Raw genomic sequence first — 16,263 nt, forward strand, 5'->3', positions numbered from 1 at the left:
AGTTACCAGTGGGAGGTGAGTGGCTCAGGTGGACAACAGAGGTGGAAAGTAGCCCTCACACCAGGGGTACCAGTCTTCCTTGAACACACCCTACACCTCTGAGGTGACACAGCTGAAGTTAAAATAAAGGACCGAATGCGCTTCAAGCTGAACTAAGAAAAGCCTTTCTTTCGGACCTGTCAGTAAGCACGGCGGAGCCCTTGAAGAGTCCGGGCCGCCTGGGCCCACAGCCCCTTGGAGCTCAAGCCAGGTGGCAGTCTGCCCTGCCCCGCCTGCCCGTGGAAGGTTTCTGAGCTCAGAGATGGCCTTCGGAGCAGTGTGGTTTCCAAGGGATACAGAATTTAATAATTCATAAAGCGCTTCCCTTTATCAGACACCGGGATGGAGGCGACACACATACATTTCACATACATACATGCGTCTTTATATATCATATATATGTCATAGCTATACCTACTCGGGTCAATCCCACACACGAACCCCCAGATCGGAAGCTGAGGCTCGGAGAGGAGCAAGGCCCGCCGCTCCGTTCGCCCCCTGCGCTTGTGCGGGCGGTCCCTCGACCTCCCCATCCTTTTGACCCAGGAATCAGGGACCCGGAAGCACTTCTTTTTAGTAGAACAAAGGAGCGCGGGTTGGAAGAGTCAAGCTTGGCGCCTCGGAAGCCCCGCCCACTGCGCGTGCGGGTGGAGGCGTGAGCTCGGCGCCGGGAGGGGCGGGCCGGAAACGCGGGGGCGGGGCCCGGCTCGAGGATGAACCGGTCCCAGGCGGAGGGCGGAAGGTGCAGAGCCCCGCCCAGGAAGGGGCGTGACCAGGCGCGGGGGCGGGGCCTGGCCGGCAGCCGGCAGTTGCGGAGCGCCGCGGAGCCCAGAGGAGCCCGGAGGAGCCCGGAGGAGCCCGGTCCTGCCTGCTTTTGCGGTGAGTAAAGCCCCGTTTCCTTCGCGCCCGAGCCTCGTCCTCTCTGAGCGTGCCACAGAGCCCCCGGGCCTTGGGGCCGGAGCCTGTGGGTGAGCGAGCCCCTGCCCCCCGGGCGGCTGAGACTGCGGGCACCGCCGCGGGGCACTGCCCACCTGTGGCTGCCTCCATCGCCGGCGCTTCGCAGTGAACGTCGCGCCCGATCCGACGGGCATTCCGGAGTGGTTCTCCCCGTGGAAGGGAGCTGTGGAGGGCAGACACCCAGGGCGCAGCTGCGGCCTGGAGTCTTATCTTGGGAGCAGTGCTTTTACCCTTGCCCTTGGCTTTAAACGTCTATCTATGCAAATAGAGAGTAAACATATCACCCACCTTTGGCCTGCATATTTTGCACCTACCTGGCTTTTGGTTTTGCTTTTCATTTTTTTGGTGAGGCAATGGGATTAAGCTACTAATTATCTGGTATCGGACTTGGATTTGAACCCAGGGCCTCCTGATTCCAGAACTGGCACTTTATCCACTATAACACCTAGCTACCCCCATTCACTGTATTCCTGAAAACTGTCCTTAAGTTATAAAGACCTCCTTCCTCCATCTCTATTCCCTAAATTCTTTCTTTGTTCTTTTCATTCTACTAAAGCGCTCTGAACTGCTCTAAACTTTTGTATTTCCCTTGCTGTCTAGCCTGCTTTTCTCTGATTTGAGTTTTTTTCCTGAGGATTACATTCTCTCCATTGTAATTCCACACGCTAGTACAGTGAATTTACTTAGAAGGTACAAGTGATCTTCACTCATAAAAATGTACTGGAATCATCATATCTCAATTTTAGGTTTTACATTCTTCAATCACTTATTTAGTCAACCTTGCCTGATGAAGCATATTCAAAACTGCTCTTACCATTTAATTTTTTAAAATTACTCTCAGTATGATTTCAAAAGAAGATAGAAATAATAAACTGAAGTGACTTCAATAGCTGCACATTCAGAGCTCACACAGAAATGTTAAACTAGAAACAATCTTTTATTTGCTTTATTTCTATTTCTTATTCTTTCTGATATATGATATCATCTCTTTGAAAAACAGCAAATATTTCAAGTGGGAAACTTTTCTCTTAAACCTTTGATAATGAGATCACTCTTTCTGAATAAAGGCATTATTCAGTTCAGCAGATAAAGAAGTCATCAGTCCCTTAAATAATATTGGTTAGTGCTTTGTACTCACCAGTGCTCTTCTATCTTCAGTACTGATTATCCTGTGGGAAAATGCTGGTGAAATCAAGAAAAAGGATATTTGTGTACTTTTCAGTGAAAGTCTATATTTGAGTAGGGATAAGTTATAAATCCATTATTTTTACCACTGACATTTATGAAAACATTAAAAACAATAACAAAGACAATAACAATAAAAAGTGGCATTTGAAGAGAAATGCTTAGAGCTGTTTGTTTCTTAAAAATGTTAATAAACAACAGATAATGAGTTTTAAGGGCTTTTTGGGAGGACCTGGAATATAATTGGTATAGGGTGTTTCCTGGTGAGGAAGACTACTGTTGCAGGTTGGCACCTTCTCCTCTTTAAGTTGTCTGGGGTGATGAGAAGTTAAGAATCCCTAAAGTGTCCAAGGTACTGTTGCCACAATGTCCACTATTGCCCCCCTCTCCCACCATGAGAGAGGTGTGCCATTTTTTATTAAGATATCTTAATAAAAACCATTTTAATCACTCTGGACTAAGTATTCCCAAGCCATTTATAACAATTTGGTGGCTCGGCTCGAGATATTAATGGAAATCTCTTTTCCTGGTGTTTTCTAGGAAGAACACAAGAAAATAATACACAATGTCCACTATAACACCATGTAATTTACACCATGTAATGCTAATATAGCTTAAAACACAGGATGCTTGAGGAAATGTTTTTCAAATTCTTACTCATAACTTCCTGTGAGGGAAAAATCAGTGGTGGGGGGTAAACTTTATTTTTCATAGGCATTTTCTTAGATTTCTACATTATCATAGAGTGTGTGTGTGTGTGTGTGTGTGTGTGTATATATATATATATATATATATATATATATATATATATATGCATATAAAGTGATTCTGCAGTACAGCATGGACAACTTTTTTATTTCTGTGGTTATTGTGAAAATATCCCTTAATTCCACAAAGCTGTTGAATTTCTTTCCCACTCCCCCACAAAATTTTGACTATTTGAAATAAAAATAAGCTATAATGCTACAGAGAGTGTTAGCTTCATGAATGGATGAATCTTTTTAATTCTATGAAACACAAGTTGATCTGTTGGGGATTGGGAAAAATAAAGGACATAAAGCTAAGTGAATTAATAATTAACAAACCAAATATTTTTATGATTAACTTTTGTTTTTCTTTTGTGTATTATAGTCAGTAATAGAAGCGCCATGGCACATACTGAAATTACTGTAGATTCAAAATCCATCAAAAGTACAGGAGTGTAAGTATTTCCATAAAAAATTAATAACTAATATTAAACACAATGGAACAAATTTTAAAATTTCCACAGGTGATGCCAACATGATCTATTAATTTTTTTATTAAAGATATTATTTGAGTTTTACAATTTCCCCCCAATCTTACTTCCCCCCCCCACAGAAAGCAATCTGTCAGTCTTTACTTTGTTTCCATGTTGTACATTGATCCAAATTGAGTGTGATGAGAGAGAAATCATATCCTTAAGGAAGAGACAAAAATTCTTAAGAGATAACAAGATGATCTATTAAATTAACAGAGAAAGTCCCTGTGCTACCTCAAGTTGGCAGGGTTCTTCTGACTTTGGTGCTCTTCCTGGGAAACTCTTCACTCTTTCCTTGATAGCTCTATTTCCATGGCTTCAATCATCATGAAAATGGTTCTCAAACTCCGACTGCAGTCTCTTCCCAGTGTTTTAGTCCTGTGTTTTTCCAACCTCTACCTCAACATGCATAAAATTAAATCCTTCTAGTCCAAAATAATATGCACCTACTAGACATCAATTTGTTTCTCTGTAAAACAAGGGAGCTGCACTCAGTGACCTATAAGGTCACATCCTACTCTAAATCTATGACTGGTTTTTATGGGGCATGGTACTTTCTTGCCTATTAACACAGAAGGTACTGAATAAAGTTATATAGAGAATAAAGAAAAGGTTTTGATAGAAGGAAGGTCCTAACTTTAAGGGGAAAATAGAAAAGGCATCTTACTAAAGGTGAAATTTTACCTGAGGCATGAATGAAGCTAGAAGGCCATGCCTGGGGGGGACAATCAATGAAAATACATTTTGATTTCAAAAAGTTCTGAGCAGAAATAGGGCTAAAGTCATTCAGGTGCCTGTATTAAGTTGGCACCAATATGGACACCACCTGGGAATAGGGAATCTCTTGTTTGCTTAAAAAGCTGGGAAATGAAGCAGGTCAGAGCTTCTGTGGCATTCACAGTGGGATCAGTCTGGGACCTTTCAAATCTGGGTGTGGTAGGGAGTCTCAAAGCAGCTGAGAGAACAGAGTGTCTTGTGTGAGGAATAACTAGGAAGCCAGTGACAATGGGTTGTAGAGTATGTAGAGGGAACAAAGGGGTAAGGAGACTGGAAAGGTAGGATATATGAAGGTTTTTTTTTTTTTGGTCAGGTTTTTGAAAGGTAATGGGGTTAAGTGACTCATCTAAGGTCACACAGCTAGGTAATTAGTAAGTGTCTGAGGCCTTATTTGAACTGAGGTCCTCCTGAATCCAGGGCGGGTGCTCTATTCACTGCGCCACCTAGCTGCCCCTTATCAAGAGTAATAAGAGGCAAATGGAAAATTTTCTGTTTGTTCTTTGAGATAATAATAAGCTACTAACGCTTGTTGAAGGGGGTGTTGGGAGACACTGGGAAGGTATAATATAGTCAGACTGGAGAGAGACTTAAGGACAGAAGATCGACCAGCAGGCTCTTTCAGTAATGCAAATGTGAGGTCATGTACCAGAATGGTGACACTGACAAAGAAGAGGAGGGGACTTATATATGCGATGTGACAGAGAGAAGTGAAGGTTGGGAGTGGGGTTGTATAATGAACAGTGTTTTGGACATATTGAGTTTATGCTGTCATCTAGTTTGAGATGTTCAGGAGGAAAAGATACAAGACTGGTTAGGAGATAGGCAAGAATTGGATATGTAGGTCTGGAAATCACTAGCTTAGAAATGATCACTGAAATCATAGGAAATTATGATATCATCAAACAAAACAGATGAGAGAAGCAAGAAAAGAGAGTCCATGATGCAGTCTTGGGGGATTCCCAGTTCATTAACAACTGGGATCTGAAAGAAGATTCAGTCAGAGCCTGAAGCAATATCAGACAGAGGAGATCCAGGAGAGAGCACTAACTACCCTGACAACCTAGGAGGGGAGGGTAACTGAAGATATTGGAGGGCGTAGAATAGTGAAGAAGGATAAAGATTTTTAAAAGGTCATTAGATTTAGCAATTAAGAAATTAGTAGGTTAGTGGGAGCTGATTTAGTTGAATGAGGAGACTGGAAGCTAGACTCCAGAGAGTTAAGAAGAGAGTGAGAGGAACAAAAGTAGAGGCAGAGATTGTAGACTGCCTTCTGCAGGAATTTAGCCATGAATGGGAGGAAACTTTTAGCCTAATAACTTGCAGGGATGGAGTGATCAAGGGAGGGGTATTTTTGAGGATGAAGAAGACACAGATCTTATTTGTAAGTAGCAGGGAAGCTACTGACCTTAATATTTAGATCAATCATTTTACCAGAAACTCAATCTTATTTGCATATTTTCCAGATTTCCTGTGAATTTTGCAAATAATTTTTATCAAGGCTTTACCAGAGTAATCTGAATGAATGAACTGATTCTTCTTGAATGTTTTATTGATAAATTAAATCCAACTAATTTAAAATTTTCTAAAATCAGTCAAATTAATTATAAAAATTAATTATAGAAAATTTCTGAGTATCAAGAGTAACTTATTGTCTCAACTATAAAACATGTCATTTGATTTCCAAACAGAAAGCTCTTCCATGGTAGCAAGTCAACAGGATCTGAACTGTCATCAGACAGCTATAAAATGGATTATCCAGAAATGGGGTTGTGTGTGATAATCAATAATAAAAATTTTCACCCCAAAACTGGTATGTATCATAATGTTTTATATCTTTCTCCACATTCCATGACTGGTCATGTATAAATTAATGTTTTCAAACATGCACAATGACTTTTTCATTAGGGAATGAGCTATAGCACTAATGCTAGAGGCTAAACTAAAAACTTATCATCTCTTTAAAAGGTTTTATGGACAGAATTTAGGTTCCTTAGAATTTCCTTGCAGCCTTTACCAAAAAAAGATCATAGGATCATAGATAGAGAACTGGAAGAGAGCTCAGACATCATTAAGAAATAGTGTTTAAGGTGAACAAGGTTGCAGATTTATCAGAATATCTCTTGATGGTAGTCACCAAATACTATTATTTCTTTTTTTAACTGTGGTTTATAAAATGGCTGAGACTAGATGCATATAACCTTTTATTTGGAAGGAAACTTACTAACCATCTAATTTAGCTCCTTTACTTTACAGGGGCAGAAGACCCAGATAATTTAGGTGAGTGGCTGGGCCAAGGTTATGACTAGTGAACAGTAGAAATGGACCTCAGTGCTCTGACTCCACCATCATACTGGTGCTCAGGGTCTAGATTAATATCAACATATCATTAAAAAATAGTTAGCAATGAAAATTTCAGCTAAAGTGTAGCTCACTAAATCATGTGAGAAATAAAGTGATATAGTTTTAGAGCAATGTTTGTCTTTTTAATTAAAGAAGGGAGGGGTATTTTTGAGGATGGAGAAGACACAGATCTTATTTGTAAGTAGCAGGGAAGCAGCCAATAGAGATAAGGATACATGGAAGATTAGTGAAGAGTCTTGACCTCAGATGTTATTGAGATATACTGAACACTGGATATTCCCATACTGCTCTACTTCTTGGATTCATGATTTTTTCCCCTATAATTAGTATATATCTTCTCTTGTTTTGCCTGAGAACCTGAAGGGCTCATTTTTTAACTAAGTGCATTATTTTAATATTTATGTGATTTTGTATACTCTACCTGTGTAAAGTCCTCATTTTCTAAATCATTCTACTGTAAAAATACTGATTTTTCCAAATTAGTGAGTTGTTGTATTCAAAATATTTCTTCCATGATTAAACGTCATTTCAATTAACTGAGCTTTTCTAGATTTCCTGTGAATTTTGCAAATAATTTTTATTAAGACTTTACCAGATTAATCTGAATGAATTAACTGATTCTTTTTGAATGTTTTATTAATAAATTAAAGACACCTAATTTATTCAGGCTTTCCCTAATTGATTAGCAACCCTTACTTTATAGTTCTGTGATACCATAAAAAGAGCTGATACATATATTTTTTTGTGCACATGAGCTTTTTCCCTCTTTTTACTTGATCTCTTTGGAGTATACACCTAGTAGTGGAATGTGTCTATACCCACTGGATCAAAGAGTGCAAAAATTTAGTAAATTTTTGGATCTATTTCCAAATTGCTTTCCACATGGGTTGCAAATTCCAAATTTCTGTATTGAAACTAATTCATAGCAAAACCAACAGTGCATTGATGTACATGTTTTCCTAAAGGTATACTAATATTTATCACTTTTGTTAATTTTACCAATGTGATGGGTTTGAGATGAAACTTTAGAGTTGTTTGAATTTGTATTTTTCTATAATTTGGAGCATTTTTTCATATGACTAGCTTCAATTTCTTCCTTTGAGAATTGCTTATGTTTATCTTTTAGCTATGTCAATCGGGCAATAAACTCTACAGTTGCATGGCAAAAACTTGAGGAGAACTTAAGCTGAAGTCAGGAAGACTTTAATTCAAATTCAGCTTGAGACACTTACTAGGTTTGTGATCCTGGGCAACTTTTTGCCTCAGTTTCCTTACTGTAAAATGGTGATAATAATGTCACCTACCTCCAAGGTTTATCATAAGAATCCAATGACATAATATTTGTAAACTGCTTAGATTAGTGCCTAGCACATAGTAGGCACTTATAAATGATAGCTATCAAGTGAGATGAGCAGAACTAGAACATTAACAACAAATGGGGGTGATGATTAACCATGATGGACATACTTATTCCATTAGTGCAATAATCATGGACAATTTTACGGTATTTGTGACAAAGAATGCCATCTGTATTCAGAGAAAGAATTGTGAAGTTTGAATAATGACCAAAGCTTATTATCTTTGATATTTAAAAATTGTCTTATATCTTATGAAATTTTGTTGTTTCAAATGTTTTCTTTCTTCCTTTTGGATCTGATTCTTTTCTCGCCACCCATTCAATTTTGATCTATACTTATTATGGATGTAAATGTAAAGACTGTATATCAGGTTGCCTTCTGTTGGGGGGAGAGGGGAGGGAAGGGAGAAAAATTGTAAAACTCAAAACCTTGCAAAAACAATGATTGATAGAAACTACCATTATATATAATTGGAAAACAAATAAAATATTTATATAATAATAGTAATAAATAAATGATAGTTATCAGTTTTGCTCACTTGCTTTCAAAGCAGTGGTTTATTTTGAAACTTTGATATTTGAAAATTGAAAATTAATTTGATTGGCCAAGATGAGAAAAAGGGGGGGATATGATCAATGTTGGAGAGATTGTGGGAGGGTTGGGACATTAATGCATTGCTGGTGGAGTTGTGAACAGATCCAACCATTCTGGAGAACAATATGGATCTATGCCCAAAGGGAAATAAAATTGTTCATTCCCTTTGACCCAGCAATTCCAATTCTAGGCCTATATCCAGAAGAAATCATAAAAAATGGGAAAAGTCCCACATGTTCTAAATATTCATAGTAGCTCTTTTTGTAGAGACAAAGAATTGGAAATTGAGGGGATGCCCATCAATTGGGGAATGGCTGAACAAGTTATGGCACATGAATACTATGGAATATTATTCTATAAAAAACCATAAATGGTCAGACACTAGAGAAGCATGGAATGACTTATGGGATCTGATGCTGAGCAAAGGAGCAGAACCATAACAACAGCACTGTAAGATGAACAACCTTGATGGAAGCAGGTCCTCTCAGCAGTTCAGAGAGCTAGGAAAACTGTATTAGACCAACTATGAACAATGTTATCCCCATCCAGAAGAAGAAGGAAAAACAAAGCAAAACAAAAACCAACCCTTCAGAATCTGATGAACACTTTATACAAATTATTTCTTACATTTCTTTCCCTTAATCCTAATTCCTCATACCAAAAATGACTAATATGTAAATATGTTTATAAAAATAAATAAAAGAAAATTAATTTGAAACTACAACTAAACATTTTCTTTCTTTTCTAAGGCATGTCATTTCGATCTGGTTCAGATGTAGATGCAGACCATCTCAGTGATACATTCAAGAGCTTGAACTATGAAGTCAGGAGAAGCAATGATTTGACATGTGAAGAAATACTTGATTTAATGTACAATGGTAAGTAATAATTTACGTATAATTGTAAGTCAGATTGGTGATACTCATGATTAGATATAACCCAATGGAATAAAGGGTGAAATTTTGCAAGGTTATATTTGAAAATATTCTAACTTTGGGGAAATGCTTAAAATTTTCTTCCATTTTCTAAAACTAAGAACTGAAACCCCAGGACTTCTTAAAAGTTGCAATCCAAACTTCTTTCATTTTATTGTTTTCATAGAACTGATCCTGAAGTGTTTTTGTTTTTGTTTGTTTTTAACATTTTTCAAGTTTCTAAAGAAGATCACAGCCAAAGGAGCAGTTTTGTTTGTGTGATTCTAAGTCATGGTGAAGAAGGAATCATTTTTGGCATCGATGGACCTATTGAACTGAAAGCATTAACATGTTTCTTTAAAGGGTATAAGTGTAGCAGTCTAACAGGAAAACCAAAGCTTTTTATTATTCAGGTAAAGCATTATTTGAGGATTGATTATTTAGTTTTTGGATTATCCAAAAGTCCTTTGCTTTCTCATTCTCAAAGACACCTTAATTTGGGAACTTTGGTCTTTCTAATTTATGAGGAGTGGTAGAAATAAAATTAAATTTCAATTGTTGTTTGTTGATTTTCCATTTATCTCTGCCATCCTTGTCAATGACAAATCCAGAGGATTCCGAATTGTCTGAATTTTTAAAACATGTGTTTGGGCATGTTGGGATATAGGATGTACTAAGACCCCAACACGTCTGGAATATTGTATTTATTTCTGGGTGCCACATTTTTAGAAAGGTTTTGAAAAGCTAGGACACATTTAGAGCAATGTGACCAGGCTGATGAGGGGACTTATATGTATGTTCCAATATGTATTCTTAAACTAGAGGAGATCGTAGGGAACATGATAGTTGTCTTTCTATATTTAAGGAGATGTCATCTAAAAAGATTAGTTAGACCTATTATGCTTGGACAGAACCTATTGAAAGCATTTCTAAGAGGTGGATAATATCTCAGAATAATTTTATTGTTCTTTGTCCTTTGTTTTGGAAGAGGACCATGACCTTAGGGAAGTAAGGCCATGACATACATTTGAATTGGATTTAAGTGAGGGAGGGCTTGGCAAAGTCACTAGCCTCACTTTCTCTTCTGGAGTCATTTGGGAGACTGTCTTTGGAAGACTGAGGCAGTACTCATTCAGTGATTAAGACAAGAAAGAAATGAGGCAAAGAATGGTCTCTTTAGTTAGTAAGAAATCAATCTCAGAATATCTGAGAAACTTTTTTTTTCCTGAGAAACAATACTGTTTACATATATTTTGAGCCAATCTGGACCCAAACAATGACTAAGTGGGGCTTGACCTGGGATCTACAATTGGCCAATTAATTAGAGTCAGAGTGATTTTAGGCCTGTAAACCCCAAGACCTCTACCAAGTTTCAGTGCTCAAAATTTATTTCTAGGAGTGTAAAGGGTAGTATGGAGGCAGATCTTTAAGTGGAAGCTGAATGAATGCTTACAGGAATTGTATTAGAAGAGTGATCAGGCATAGGTTAGATTAAGTGACTTGAAGTCCTTTCTTCCTTGAGATTGTGCGATTCTTAGTTAATAACCTACCTCATTCAAAATAATAAATTATTTATGATTATCAAAAGTTCTACTAGATAATAAAGATAAATTGTTGTTTTGGTCCACTGAACACATGCTAGAATTTATGATTTTCTTTCATGTATAAACTAGCTAGGTAGAAAGCATCTGACTTGTACCAGGAGCCCTGAGATCAAGTATCACCTATTATTGTTTTTAACCCTGGACAGATCAATATATTTCATAGGACTCTTAAGCAACTCTCAAAGACTAAAGTGCTAACCTGCATTAGTAAAAAGTTTACTCAGCTGGGCATTTCTTATACCAATGAAATCAGATCCAGTATCAGTCCTATAGAAGTACTCAAATGTACCTTGACCTCAGTATGAATAGTTATTTCCCCATAACCATGTTTTATGATTAATATTTTTAAAATAATCTGACATATATATGTCTTTCCCACTTTAAAAACACAAAGGATGAATGGCCTAGTATATGTCAGGCCATATCAGGAACTGATGTTCTGAAACAAATGGCTATTGACTCTGAGAGCCACAGATGAAAAATAATGACTAGAAAAATCAAAATGTTGGTCTGGGTGTGAAATCAGATAAAGGGGGCAGCTAGGTGGCACAGTGGATAGAGCACCGGCTCTGGAGTCAGGAGTACCTGAGTTCAAATTTGGCCTCAGACACTTAATAATTACCTAGCTGTGTGGCCCTGGGCAAGCCACTTAACCCCATTTGCCTTGCAAAAAAAAACAACTAAAAAAAAAGAAATCAGATAAGGAAGGCACAGATAGAAAAAAAAAATGGCTAGAAAAATCAAAATCTAATGGACTGCATTTTTTTTAGAAATAATTTTGTTTTTGTCAAGTTATAAATGATTTCTATTTCTTGGAGTCCTTGAAACTGAACCAATAACTAGTAAATTCTTTTTGATCCAGTAGATGGTATAGGCCTTCTCCCATGTGGCCACACTCAGGGCCTTCCTGTGTTGTTCTGTATAGAGAGAACTAAAAAAAAAAATGAAGTCAGTCACTCTGATCTACAATTTGAAAGCATAAACTAGAAAGCATATACTGATGATTTTTAAAATCTCAAAAAATTCACTCTTGACTTTCAGGCACGGAATTTTATTTTTTATTTTTCTTTTAACTAGGCATGTAGAGGTACTGAGTTGGATTGTGGTGTTGAGACAGACAGTGCCACTATAGGTGACACTGATAAGGACATGACATGCCAGAAAATACCTGTGGAGGCAGACTTCTTATATGCATATTCTACAGCCCCAGGTAAGAGGAAGTTGTGCAAAATTGGCATTTATTAAGATATTGCAGATATTTAATCACTTTGAAAATGATTTTTTGGTATTAATTCTTATAGGAAGAGTTATTAACTCAATTGGTTAGAGAATAGTATTTATAAAGGCTGTCATCATTAATGTAATTCTAAGGGGAAACAGTTAATTTTGTTGTCTAATAAGTATATGACTAATCCTTTACCTCAGTTCTTAAAACTATATCACATTCATCATTATGCTTTTAATGGTAAAATGAATACAATAGCATAATATAAAAACCATGGTGCTTGGGAATAAGAAGCCCTAGTTTAAAATTCTAACTCTGCCATGCTAGAGCTGAGTGACCATAACCTCTCTCTGCCTCAGTATTGCCCTTTGTAAAATGGGGGTGATCATTCTTAGTATTACTCTGGATTAAATATTCCTATCAATAATCTACATTTAGATGGTGTTTTAAAATGTGCAAAGCACTTTCTTTCTAACAATTCTGCAGAAATTAGGGGAAGTTGCTGAGTCACCCAACTACCTTCTCAGGATCTGACCCCATTTGGGCAGTTTGATTTTCCGATTATTTTTTGCCTTTTAGTGAGAAGTAGAACACATGGAAACCTTGTCAAGGACTAGTTAAAGAACTGGTGGTTTTTATCATTGTGTTAATATCATCAATGTGTCTGATAGAGCAGGTAGACTATTCTTAAATTGATGGAACCAAATTACTCAACAATCCTCTTCTTAAGAATGAGAGAAGATGGGGTCAGTTGGAAAGGGAAAGAAGTATTTCATCTATCTTTGGCTTGCTCATTTGATTGTCTTCATTGGAAATGGAGTTTTGCAGGTGACTGTCTGATTGAGGCATCAAAAAGCTTATTAAAGGTTTGCCATGTGCCAGGTACTATACTAAAACTCTAGGGGAGTGGGAGGATCCAAGGCTTAGATGGATTGCCTACAAATGCAGTCCTACTTGAATGGCTTTATCAAAAGAGAAGCTGATACAAGGGAATAGAAGGTAGTATATAGGATTTTTCTTCCAATTCCTCAATATCATTGTCTCCCAAGGCATAAAAACAGGGTTTTTGAGACTTCTGGGGTAGAGCCAAGATGGTGACATGAAGTTAACAAGCCTCCCTGAGCCTTTCCCTACCAAAGGTAAATGAAGTTTCTACTTTCTGACATTCACAGTACAGATCTAACCAAGATAAAGAGAAAATTAAAAGAAGTTTTCAACTGTAGACATCATGGAGGATCTTCATTGATGGTCTGTCTCTTGTGGGGGAAGAAAAGTCTAGGAGTCAGGAGAGTAGGGAAAGCCAGCAGGAGGCTTTTAGCCACAATTCAATCTAGGTCCCAATAGCTTAATAACAACAGAGTCCTGGCAGCTAGATAGCAAACCAGCGGGGAGGATCCCAATCACCAAACAAAGTCTGAACCCTGAAAACACTGGGGTAAAAGAAAGGGCTGGGTTGGGAACAACCCTCTGTTGAGCCAGAACCTGTACATAAAGGAGGGGGAAAAATCCCAAACCTCTGCAAAGGCAAGACCTGGACTTTAGACAACATCTCGGCCAACAGCAAGCCAGGAATCAGACCCCAGCCCCAGTAAAATAAAAGCTTGGATCTATACTCTACATACCCCAGGAGGTAGAACTACAACAACAAAGATGAGCAAAAAAACTAAAAGAGTGCTCACTATAGAAAAATACTTCACAGATAAAGATGACAGCAATGCCACCATGTCTGAAGAAGAAAGCTGTTAAATATCACTCACAGAAGTATCAAAACAGTCTATAAATTGTACTCAAATACAAAAGCTCATCGAAGAACTTAAAATAGAATTTAAAAACCAAAGAAGAGAGGAAGAAAAGAAATGGAAAAAAAGAAATGAAAGTCATGCAGGAAAATGGTGAAAAGTTGATCAGAGAATTCAATACCTTTAAAAAGGAAACAAAAAGTGTAATTGAAGAAAATGAAGTCCTAAAAACTAGAATTAAACAGTTAGAAACCAATGAATATGCAAGACTACAAGATTCTATCAAATAAAATGAAAATGCTATAAAAGACTGAAGAAAATTTTTGTAAATATCTTCTGGGGAAAACAAATGACCTGGAAGCAGATCTAGGAAAGTCAATCTACAAATTATTGGACTACTTGAAAGCCTGGACCAACAGAAGAACCTGGAAAACATCATGCAGGAAATTATAAGGGAAAACTGCCCCAATCTACTAGAACAAGGTAACGATATAACAATTGAAAGACTCCACAGAATCCCTCCAGAAAGAGATCTGAGGATAAAAACTCCAAGGGTAGTAATAGCCAAATTCCAGAACCCTCAAATAAAAAAGAGAATATTGCAAACAGCAAAAAGAAAGCAATTCAAATACAAAGGAAACACCATTAGGCTAATCCAGGACCTATCAGCCTCAACACTGAAGGATCAGGAGAACTGGAATAACATCTTTCAGAGAGCTAAGGACCTGGGATTACAAGCCAGAATGTCTTAATCTGTAAAATTCACTATATATTGTCAGAGGGAAAAAAACGTTAAATGAAATACAGGACTTCTAGAATTTCCTCATGCAAAGACCAGAACTGAACAGAGAATTCAATTGCCAAACACACTACTGAAGAGTTACATACAAAAGGTAGATGAAAAAAGGGAACTGAAAAAACAAAATTGTTTTAGGCAAATGTTGATCCCTAAAAGGGAAGATATAACAATTTTAACTCATTAGAACTTTATTTTTCTAAGGATAATTGGAAAGTAGAAAATAATTTAGGAGGAATGAACCTAAGGGGTATAGGTTTAATTGGGTCTTGTCCTCAATTGAAGAGGTCCAAGATCACATCACTATGTTTGAGATAAAAAGCCCTGAAAGAAAAAAAAAAAGCAGGAGTGTCAACTTTAACTTAAATATCTCATTACACTCTGACTGGCTTTAATCCCAAGGTGCTAAACACCTTGTCTAATGAGGGCATCATAAACTACAAGGATTTGAGACTATGTCTCTATTACTTATAATCATTTGTAAAGTTCTCAGTAAGACTTCCAGAGCCTCCCAGTCCTTGGAGATCTTCAAGATATTTTCAGTTAATTAGATCAGGATGCTTAATTTAACAAGGGGTTAAGTGGGTGAGGGGTGCCCCCCCCACTGGTGTTAAAATGGGAGACACAAAGGGCCTTGGTTTACTTAACAAAAGGTATTTAAATACCTTGAGTAGGAGGTGGGGAAGTAAAGTGGGAAAGAAAATAGGCCTGGGGGAGGGATACAAATAGTTCATAATAGCTTTGGAGGATATTTTGGCTTGTGAAGAAGATTGTGTATACTTCAAAGATTCTTGAAAAGGGGGTAAGGTAAAAAATGATTATAATTATAATTTGATGCAATTTGAGTCAATGCTGTTTGTCAAACAAACAAGTAAACAGTTTTTGATGATATCTTGATAACAATAGTTTATCAAGCAATCAAGAACTGTGATTGATGATACCTGACAATAATATTAGAGCACCTAGTGAAAAGGCACAAAGATTTATAATTTTAGAGGGAAAGAAGGGAGAATGTGAATGCTGTGTAAATTCTATTCAATAGATTTAACCCAGTGAGGGAATAAGATACATTGTCACATGGATTTAAAAATCTAACTTGGGGCAGCTGGGTGGCACAGTGGATAGAGCACTGGCCCTGGAGTAAAGAGTTCATTTCTGGCCTCAGACACTTATAATTACCTAGCTGTGTGGCCTTGGGCAAGCCACTTAACCCCATTGCCTTGCAACCCCCCCCCCCCCCAAATAAATAAAAATCTAACTTAATCTACAGGAAAGGGGGAGGACTGGGAAGGGGGAAGATAAAGGAAGGAGGGATTGATAAGGGAAGATATAAATGAAAACAAATTTAAATTTTTAAAGATAAATCAAAGGGGAAAGGTAGTAAAATTTTGGTGAGGAGGAATAAGAGAAAAAGAAAGAGATAAATGGAGCAAGA

General features: G+C 37.5%; 1 protein-coding gene across 1 annotated transcript in view; it reads left to right on the forward strand.

Annotated features, from left to right (window-relative positions):
- Positions 1 to 794: 794 nt before the first annotated feature.
- Positions 795 to 16,263, forward strand: part of LOC141517643 (caspase-3-like) — a 41,973-nt gene continuing 26,504 nt past the window's right edge. Inside the window, exons 1-6 of the mRNA XM_074228895.1 lie at positions 795 to 918; positions 3,313 to 3,382; positions 5,926 to 6,047; positions 9,300 to 9,428; positions 9,702 to 9,877; positions 12,146 to 12,278. Of these exons, the coding sequence (XP_074084996.1) occupies positions 3,330 to 3,382; positions 5,926 to 6,047; positions 9,300 to 9,428; positions 9,702 to 9,877; positions 12,146 to 12,278 (613 nt within the window). The 5' untranslated portion in view covers positions 795 to 918; positions 3,313 to 3,329. The remainder of the gene's footprint in view (positions 919 to 3,312; positions 3,383 to 5,925; positions 6,048 to 9,299; positions 9,429 to 9,701; positions 9,878 to 12,145; positions 12,279 to 16,263) is intronic.

The sequence above is a fragment of the Macrotis lagotis genome, chromosome 3 (assembly GCF_037893015.1).
Source record: "Macrotis lagotis isolate mMagLag1 chromosome 3, bilby.v1.9.chrom.fasta, whole genome shotgun sequence".
Classification (NCBI taxonomy): Eukaryota; Metazoa; Chordata; class Mammalia; order Peramelemorphia; family Peramelidae; genus Macrotis; species Macrotis lagotis.